Genomic DNA, 10,319 nt, shown 5'->3' on the forward strand with positions numbered 1-10,319 from the left:
CTGCACAAGATCGACAGAAAAGCTGGGCTGATCAGAAAAGACGACCCGTGGAATTTGAAGTTGGAGAAAAGGCATATGTGAAAGTGTCACCCATGAAGGGTGTAATCCGATTCAATAAGGCTGGGAAACTGAATCCCAGATACGTCGGACCATTTGAAATTCTTGAGAAAGTGGGAACACTTGCTTATAGATTAGCACTTCCACCCGACATGTCAAGAATTCACAATGTATTCCACGTTTCGCAGCTGAGGAGATATATTTCTGATCCTATTCATATTCTTGAAGCTGGACCACTGTTGGTTGAGGGAAATTTAAATGAAGGACTGAAATATGAAGAGATTCCAATTCGAATTGTGGATAACAAAGACCAAGTACTGAGACGACGAACTATTCCATATGTCAAAGTACAATGGTCCAACCATACCGAAAGAGAAGCTACTTGGGAGTTGGAAGAAAAGATGCAAGCACAATACCCTTATCTCTTTGAAGATCATGCATAGCCAAGTTTCGAGGACGAAACTTCTCATAAGGAGGGAGGGATGTGAGAACCTGAAATTCCAGCAGTAGCAGCAGCTAGCAAATTTCAGCAGAAGCTAACAATTCCAGCAGCAGAAGAGTTCAGTAGCGAGATTCAAGCAGATAGCTACTGGTTCTGCTCAGGACTTGTAACTGAAGCATTTAACATGGAATAAAGGCTGTTAATGGCAGATTATGGTCATTAATTGGAAGGCTAACAGTCATATTTTGGCCTATAAATAGCACCCTCAATCTCTGAATTGATGTTACCAAAATCTTGAGTTATCACTTGAAATTAGAGCTAAGAGAATGCATTTTTCGAAGCTGTAAAATCCAGTAGCGAGGCAAGCAGATTTCCAGACTTCAACCGAAAAACTCTAGCAAATTACGGTAAGTGGGCTTATATATAAATATCTTGAAATCCGTTTGATAATTCTGTTTTAAAGTTCAGTTCTGTATGTTTGATTTCTGATATATGATTTTGAAGCACTTAAACTCCCTAGTGAACTAATGGTAGGAATATATATTTTGAACACTTCTGAATTCTGATTCTGATTCTGGCCTCACCCCTTAGAGGAGAGAACATATAGGGGACTTATATCAGTTTAGCCATGAAATTCACTAACGTGCTCAGTGCTTACTAATTGTGATTTCTGTTCTGAAACCTGTGATATCTGAGTTCTGATTACTGTTCTGAAAATATAAGTTTCTGTATATTATTGTATTACTGTTTCTGTTGAAAACGATTTCGAAAACTGGGAGTTATTCCCGCCCCTGCTTACTGAGTGACAACCATATCACTCACCCACCAAACACATCTCAGATAAGAACGATGAAGAAAAGTTAGAAGAAGAAGAGCAGATTCAATTTTGGGGCTGGTGATGAAGATCGTTGTTTTCAATTCTGATTTATAATTTATATCCGCTGCATCTGTTCAGACATTATATTTCTGGTTTTACCTTTCCGCTGTAAAACATTATTAATTGAGTTGTATCAGACATTGAATATAAAGTATTATGAATAAAAGACTGGTTTTTGAATTCTGTATTTTTGAGGCTTGTTGTTTTCGAATGTGAATTTGAGAGCAACGCCGGTGTCAACCAACCCCGTCCCGGGGCGTGACAGAATTTGATTGACTATAACATTATAAAATTAAATATTATTACGTTATTTTATTGTTTAAACGAATAGATACAAGTGATAAGTTACAAAGAAATAAATACAATAATGCAGTTATCAACAATTTTCCAAATAAATTTGAAAGTAGATTTCGACATACAAATTTGAACTAATTAATATAGCAAGAGCATGAGCTCCATTTTTGACAAACTTTCAAATTGCCACACTATTGGGAATCCCTTTGCCAGTGATTCCGGTTTCACTAGTAGGGTAGAGCAAAGTGTATGGCATGTTCACGGGTCCAACCCTATTCTTCCACCTCTCATCTTCATTCATTTTTATGATTTGCTTCTCTATTTGAGTTAACTTGTTGCCGAATTTCGCGAAAGCTTCGAGAGCGCGTGCATCTTCCGTCCATTCGGGGTTGTCTCTCTGTCCAAGATATATCTCATCCGAGGAATGCCTCGACAAAATTTCGATGATCGCGATACCGAGCAATGTCTCAAGCCGAGCCGTGACCGTTCTCAAGAATACCTTGTCAGGGTTGGAGCACAGCTCATCGTATTCGGGGCTTCCCGGCTCGGGCATGAAACGTCGACTTATGGTAGGCCGGTTAGGGAGGTAACCGGAATAAGGGTACTGACCGAAATTTGTGGCCGCGTGAAGGGCGGATGCCAACCATATGATGGTGGTGCAGGAGTCTATAAGCTCCTTTCGAGTCTCCATTTTAGGCCACCAGGGCTCGCTTTTCTTGTCGCCATGTCCCTTTTCCCTCACCTCCTTCCACCATGATTGTAACTCGGTGTCTTTCCGAATAGCCTCGTCTGATTCGTAGTACAAGTTGCAGTATTCCTCAACCCATGATTCTATGGCTGACCAGATTTTGAGTCCATCCACGGCATATGGATAGTCTTCGAGTAATAAACGAATGCCGAGTGGTGAATCTGTGTCTTCCACTGCCATTCCTCTGCAGTAAATGCAAGTGCTCATGTCATGTAAAGAATCGAAAACCTGTCTTGAAGCTCGAAATGAAACGATTTTAAGCGTAAATTTTGTCAAGCTTAGAGATTTATTTTGAGCTCGAATTTAATTCTCAAACGGCTCAAAAATGTATTAAAACTATGTTCACGCTCGATTAGAGTAGTATAATAAAATAATATTTGACTCTGCGTGTTCTGTCTTAAAAAGCTGTCGATTACTTTACACTCACCTGTTCACTAGGTCAACTGGAAGGGCTTGATCGGGGAAAACCCAATCCTTGTAAAGCACAGAAGACATCTCCATAGCATACTTGGCTGGGAAAACAGTGGTTTCAACGATTCCACCGGCATTGATCAAGATTTGTCTCGCGAAAGCGTTGATGTTCATGGTGTCACGGAAGTGAGGATGCAGAAGCTTGTAGATGGGATGAAGCACACTTAGCTGCCTATTTGCAGCAATAACAAATGGCTCGATCACAGCATGTGTATGTAACCTGTATATAAATATATAGGAACAAATTACTTCACATCAAAAAATACTAAAAAATATATTTTTCATTTGTTAATTTTTCACCAAAGATTGTATATTACCAGTGGCTGATGAGCTCATGGACTCCGGAGTCATTAACTGTGACATAGGCTCTGGCCAATTGCCAAATAGAACTTTGGACACCATCTTTAGCTGGAGTGCATACTTTGCTAATGGCACCAAACTGGTCACCATCAGGATGTGGTAAGCTCAGCTCAATCGCTAACGGCCTCAAACGCCCGTCGCTTTGCAAGAAAAGTAGAGTTCTCGTTGCATACGTTTTCGTCGTGGTCATGTTGATCCGCCTTATATACGGCATGAGAGAGTCGTGGTGATTCAGGATGTACAATCTGTTTGCCTGGACTGCCTGTTTGTGAAATTACACAAAATTCATCGTACTTTTTTTTCCAAGAATGCAAACAGATAGATTCACAAGACTCAATTTCCATCTATTTGAATATTACCTGATCGATAGTGAGCCCATCTAATTGATCACGAATATGATCTGGTGTTATTTTACTCGTTTGATCCCCGTAGACTTTTGGGTCCAGCTTGCTTGTGGGAGGAAACTCCTGCAAACATCAAAAAGATTTCGTTGAAATATAGAGAGCAAAGATTAATTTATTTTTATCAATTTCATACGGACAAAATATAATTACACACTGATACGAAAATTTATTGAAAGGGAGTGATTTGTTTAAGGTAACAAATTACCGTGAGACGAGTGATTATGACAGGATTGACTCCTGCCAGCATTTCTCTTGCAAATTCTTCATCCGTCCTCCATGCCCATTTATCCTCTGTGACAAGTTTAGGTGACGAAAATTAAAAACATGACAACTTAATGACCAATTTTCTGAGTAAATATTTGAATACCGTACCTTTGATCACCTGCGGCATTGGAAATTTAAAGAGTCCCTCGCCGTCGGTGGGCAGAAACTCCTTGAGAAACTCCAAGGGGTTGTTAGTATCATTTAGCAGATGGTCATTTGGCAGCTTGATTCCACCTTCGTACAGGTCAAGAACATCCTCGAAGCTATCGAACTCGTTATGCACGCTGTCGGGTATATTTGTCAACTCGGGTAGAAGCACCTGTGAAATGGATTTCAGCCCATGAGCAAGAAAATCAGACATCTTCAAGTGACCGAACCGCTCGTCCCTCGGAACGTATATGCTCAAGCTAGCAAGCAGTGGGATCCTGCTCTCGGAACTAGGATCTGCCATCAAGAAAAGATCTTAAATTAATGCCAACTTTCAAGAAATATTGTGTCTGTCGCTATATCAGAAACTATGTCACAGGTAAAGTAAATTTTTTATAATATCAATTAAATGATGGGTAACCTGTGTTTGCAGGAGGCCTGCCTGTTCTTCCCCTCCGAGGGTACGGATATTCGGAGGATCCCCCGAGAACCGGTCGAGCGTAATCTTGACCCCTGTCTGCATCACCCAAGTCATTGTAGTAGGCATAATCATATACCCTGTCCCATTCCTGGAGTTCACCACTTCCATCTCCCCTCAAGGTCAATAGCTCTTGTTTCCTGTAATGTTCTAGTGATGCTGGTGTTTCACCAGGAAGATAGCTCTGAACAAGAATATGTAAACTAATTAATATGCATTTACCAAATACAAGCAACACACAAAAGTATGAATCCATGCAAACTATACTATTATATATTTATATATATTCGAGAAATTCGATCATACAAAAAAACTGCGATTTTCAACTAACATATGATCCAAAACTGATGCAATATTGCATGCATGTGGTCCCAAAAAAAGTAATCATGGGATATATACCTGATTGGAGAAGAAGACACGGGGTGTTTTGTATTTGTGAGCTGGGTAAACCCAAGAGTTGCAAACAAAGTGGATAGTTCCATGTCCAGGGACATGGTCTAGAGTAAGTGTCTTTAGGTAAAACTCAGTGTGATGAAAATTGTTGATGATAAATGCCCCTGGCCTGCCGAACTCTTCTTCTTCCCAGTCGAACGTGACGTCGAATGTCGAATCCTGTAGCGTCGGAGACGTGATATTCGTGATCCACTTTTCCAAGTGCGCCGCGGCACCCAACTTCCCTTTCAATTCATGATTATGATCTGCATTGCAAGTATTTTATGAAGAATAATCTTCCATGGTATTATGGAATGACCACAAAATGACCATATCACTAATAATCTAATTTTTTTATATTTATAGAAAAACCATAATCATGAAATTTACCAAAAAATCATCCTAGAAAAATTTTTATTCTAATTAATCATGAATTTTTTACCAAAAAAAAATCATCTCAAAAGTTCTGAATTTAATATACTCTCTAAATTTTAGTTTCACATAAAAAATACTAAAAAATTGGCTTTTATTGAATACTCAGGTGGATTTTTGGAGCAAGTGTTTTATTTCTTAAAAAAATTCTCTGACTTTGGTCGGGACCTATCTGAAATGGTCAAGGATAAAAATTATATAATAGACAGAAAAAAAACAATTAGTTTTATAAAAAGTAGTAAAAAATATTGCAGAGTACGTACTTGAATTAATAATATTACAGGAAATGCCAGTTTTTTCCATTTCACCAACGTCGTTGATAGTGAAAGCCCCGAAACTTTCTCAATATTTTTAATTTTTTCTATGTATTATAATTTCCGACGTATTATATACCGCGTACATATACGATATGCGCTAAATCATAAAATAGTTTTTATCACAGTAAAATTTCAACTATAATATTATCATCGATTTCATAATATAAATTAAATTAAGTATAAAATTTTGAATAAATAATAAATAATTTTAAAAAAATTATACAAGCACGCCAAATTTGGACGAGACAATAATATATAAAATGGTTAATGGGTAGAGTTGTTATAACTTTGTACGTCAATCTCGTTATGAAACAATAGATATTTCATTCTTCGTTTTAGTACGAGACTCGAAGTTATTTTACTATGACAAAAATTTGTGTGAGACGCTCTCACGGATCGTATTTTGTGAAACAGATCTCTTATTTGGGTCATCCATGAAAAAATATTACTTTTTATTGTGAATATCGGTAGGGGTGATCCGTTTCACATATAAAGATTCGTGAGACCGTTTCACATGCAAGAGACTACTCTTTTACTATTTACTTGTTATAATCGGCCAATGAGCATTTAAGTCAATTATTATGGGTTTGGTAGGAAATTAAAAAGACTCCAAAGGAAGATGGTAATATATAATTACTGTCAACAAAAATAAAAATAAAAAAATAAATTATAGAGATTAGTATAATATGTGTGCAAGGAAGGAAGGTAAAATTCAGTCGCGTTTAGATGGAAAAATTTGATTTGAAACGAATGAATTTGATTCGGAAAAGGATTTGAATGATATATTGAAGTAATATCATCTCATATGTATCTCGAATCTATTATAAATTTTGAAATGAATTTAGAATAATAAATTTAAAATCAATTATCTCAAATATCTAACATAACATTATATTTTTACTCCTTATGCTTCGAAATCAAGCTTACTGGCACAAAAATCAAATTTAGTTTTAACATACATATTCAAAGTAATATATTATCAAAAACCAAGAAGATGAAGTTTGAAACGAAATCTCGAGTTCAAGATCGAGTGTAATTAACAAACCCTTCCCGACCAAAAAATGGAAGAAGAACCAAAAGTATTATTAGTTAAAAGACAATAAAACAGCGAATGATTGAATGAATAAATATACCCAAGTGAGTAGAACTAATGAGCTGCAGAGATACTTTTTTCCCAAGTAATTCATCAACTCTATCAACAATCGAACCACTGAAATCTACGAAATCCAACACATTCTTTTTCATCAACACTACTTTCCCTTGTATCTTCTTCTTCTGCTTCTCGACTTCATTTTCCACGATCAACAAATTTAGAATACCCATTTTTTATATATCAGTCAAGAAATTTTTAAGAAAAAATATTCAAAACCTAATAATTTGAGAATATTATCGATAAACTTTAGAGATATATGATTCAAGAATTTGCAAAAGAATGTGGTATTGGAGCAGCTCGGGGTGCTTATATTTATATGCATAAATCCACTCGCCAAAAAAACGTAGGCAGCTTGGAAGGTGTCAGCATTTTACTCGGTCTTGTTCAAATTTGGCGTACCAGATTTTCACTGTTATATTTGTTTTGTCAATTCTTTTCGCCTTGGGGGAGGAGACCGGGTTTGTTACTGTTCGGTTTCAAGATTAGGGTTCCAATCTTTCCTTCTCTTTTGTACTTAAAAAAGAATATCACTTGGCGGACCGATTGCTTATTCGTTAACGTGGGACGACTTCTCGGGTTTCGATCAATATCGAGTTCAAGATCTAATTGTAACAAGGAGTAGGTCTCTTGTGAGACGGTATCACGAATATTTATATGTGAGACGGATCAACCCTACCGATATTCACAATAAAAAGTAATACTCTTAGCATAAAAAGTAATACTTTTCATGGATAACCCAAATAAGAGACACAAAATACGACCCGTGAGACCGTCTCACACAAATTTTTGCCTCGTAAACAAGATATTCCTTCAATTATATATATTAGCTCATGTGTATACACGTTGTTTGCATGTCCAGTATATTTCTTTTATACATAGCTACTCTTGTTAAAAATATTTTGATGTTAAAAAATTAAAATAGAATTTATTTTTTATTTTTTGTTTTTAATATTCGTTTTGAATTTTTCATTGGGAAAAACAGAAATAAGGAGAGTAAAATATTATGTCTCTATTATAGCTCAAATATTATATATAGTATAGTTATAACTTCATGGGAAAAATGAATTGTTTTATTTTATTTTATTTGGAATCCATTTCATGTATGAATATGAATTAGTTAATTAATTATTTCCCCGAAAATTACTGTTATAAAAACTTGATCAAAATAATTTAAATAAAAAAATCATAAATTAAATTTTTTTTATCACGATTTAAAAAAAAAAAACTGCAATACTTGTTTCTGCGACAAAACTTTCATGTCAAAAGTTTAATAACTTTTTCTTAAGTGCCCTTCAATAATATTATTTTTTTTAATCAAAACATTTACAATGTTCGTATTTATTTATGATTTAAAAAAATTGAATTACAGAATTATCATCAATCATAATTTTTTTTATGTAAAATATAATGACCGGCGCGCTCCTAATTTCTAACGCGTGAAGTTAGTGAGATTAGATTATTGAATAAAATTAGATTTTTACAATTACCAACAGACGTATTACGTATATCATATTTAATGTATTAATAATTATGTACGAAAGATAATAAATCATAAAATTTTATGAAAATGTTTGATTTTCGCGAAATTATGTCGACAGGACGAATAAATCATCTTATAAAATTATTTAGTCATTAAATATTCAATATTAAAGCTAAGCGTGTTAATTTTTTTTTAATATTTTTTTGGTAAAACATGGTCTAATTGAAAAGTACGCAGTTTGATTATGATTGGGATTAATTGACTTAAACCTGCGTAAAATATACGTGGACAAAGCTAATCCGGGAATAATTTCGTAAAAATAATTATTTCAAAAAATAAAGTTGTGAATAATACTTTAACCAAATATCGTTCACTAGTCTAATAGTTACGGTTTGATCACTCTGTCGACAAGAAAAAATATTGTTCCTCGACAATCATCTTCACAGAATTGTACTAACTTGCAACTTGTGGCAATCGAAAGTATGACTTTAATCGATTTGTTGTTTTCGAAAGGAGACGATCGATGAAAAAATAATATATGGGAAAATAAGAATGATTAAATTTGAGAAAAAAGATTAACAACAAAAGACCAAGAGGTAAAAAGATTCCTTGTTTGTGCAAGAAATTTTGTCATATAAATTCTTATGAGTTTGTTTCACGGTAAATTTTGTGATACGAATTTTCGATTCAACTCGACATATGAAAAAATATTATATTTTATCCAAAATATTGATTTTTTTACTATAGATATAAGCTAGATCGACATGTCTCATTTATATAAATATATACACAAAAACTTTTCTGAGACGGTCTTACGAATCAATTTTGTAAAACGGATCTCCTATTTGGATCACTCATGAAAAAATATTATTTTTTATTTCAGAAATTTATATATATATATATATATATATATATATATAATATAATAGAGACTATATCATAAAAGACCTAATCATGTAATATTTAATTATTAAAGTGAAATAATAATCTTTTTTTCCTTTTCATCGATACGTTTTTTGCAACATTACTGGTTTTATGATTAATGATTATAATATCTTATATTTAGAATTAGTAGATATTCATTAAAGGAATAAAATGTGCAAATGAAATGCTTCCATATTATTTTCTGAATTTCATATTTTTTTAATATATTTACTTAATCCAAGAGAAATAAAATTCTAATAAATATTATATTAGATCAGAGAGCCTTTTTATTTGTTTATTCTAATATTATATTATATTTTATTTTGAAAAACCTTCTTATTTATGATATATTTGGAAAATTATTAAATTTAGGGTAAATTGCACATAACTCTCCAAACCTAAACTCAACTTTACCCAAACTCCCTACACACCAAAACCTTTCTTTAAACTCCCTAATACCATAAAATTGACAAAATTACCCTTATTCCCTATTTGATTTTAATTGATCCCCGCGCTCCCGAAAATGGTATCAAAGCTTAAGGTTGATTTATTTCAAACACATGATTTATTATTATGAAGAAACTAAAATGTTTGAGGAGGAGAATTTTGAAAAAATTATGAATCCGAAATTATGTTCGAGAAAAATAATTTACAAGATTTATTCCAATATTTTGGAATAGACACAAGTTCATCTAACTATTGTTAGATATCAGAACCAGAAAATGAAGCATCAGCATCCTCAGGTAAATTCTCAGGTAAACTTATGATTCAAGCAAATAAGTTTCTGGAGATAGTACCAGATTCATCTAAGCTCTCTTTAGATCTTAGAAAAATCCAGAAAACTGTACAAAATTATGGCAACATGCTATATTTTGTACCCCAACGAGTTGAAAAAATCCTTAAAACACAGGAAGAAATTCTTGGAATATTAAAGGATATTCAAACAAGAATTCAGAAACTAGAACAACAACCAGGTTCTAGTAAAATAACTTCAGGAGGATGGTTACCACCATCATTTGGCACCGAACCTTTGTTACAT

At 33.9% G+C, this 10,319-nt stretch overlaps 1 protein-coding gene across 1 annotated transcript; it reads right to left on the reverse strand.

The window, feature by feature from the left end:
• Positions 1 to 1,747: 1,747 nt before the first annotated feature.
• On the reverse strand, positions 1,748 to 7,158 carry LOC142540897 (putative linoleate 9S-lipoxygenase 5). Its single transcript, XM_075647354.1, has 9 exons — positions 6,857 to 7,158; positions 4,942 to 5,240; positions 4,486 to 4,726; positions 4,026 to 4,361; positions 3,859 to 3,944; positions 3,609 to 3,716; positions 3,207 to 3,511; positions 2,846 to 3,109; positions 1,748 to 2,602 (listed from the first exon to the last, which is right to left on the reverse strand). Exons 1-9 carry the CDS (start codon positions 7,044 to 7,046, stop codon positions 1,849 to 1,851), a joined length of 2,583 nt encoding a protein of 860 aa, XP_075503469.1. The 5' UTR covers positions 7,047 to 7,158; the 3' UTR covers positions 1,748 to 1,848.
• Positions 7,159 to 10,319: the final 3,161 nt, after the last annotated feature.

Source organism: Primulina tabacum, chromosome 3 (genome assembly GCF_025594145.1).
Source record: "Primulina tabacum isolate GXHZ01 chromosome 3, ASM2559414v2, whole genome shotgun sequence".
Lineage (NCBI taxonomy): Eukaryota > Viridiplantae > Streptophyta > Magnoliopsida > Lamiales > Gesneriaceae > Primulina > Primulina tabacum.

Excerpts from the sequence above, each read along its gene's own strand:
- LOC142540897 (XM_075647354.1), bottom strand. The coding sequence starts at position 7,046 with ATGGGTATTCTAAATTTGTTGATCGTGGAAAATGAAGTCGAGAAGCAG. Across the intron at positions 4,727-4,941 it reads GTGTCTTCTTCTCCAATCAG|AGCTATCTTCCTGGTGAAAC; the intron begins GTATATATCCCA and ends ATTCTTGTTCAG. Across the intron at positions 3,512-3,608 it reads ATGGGCTCACTATCGATCAG|GCAGTCCAGGCAAACAGATT; the intron begins GTAATATTCAAA and ends TTTCACAAACAG.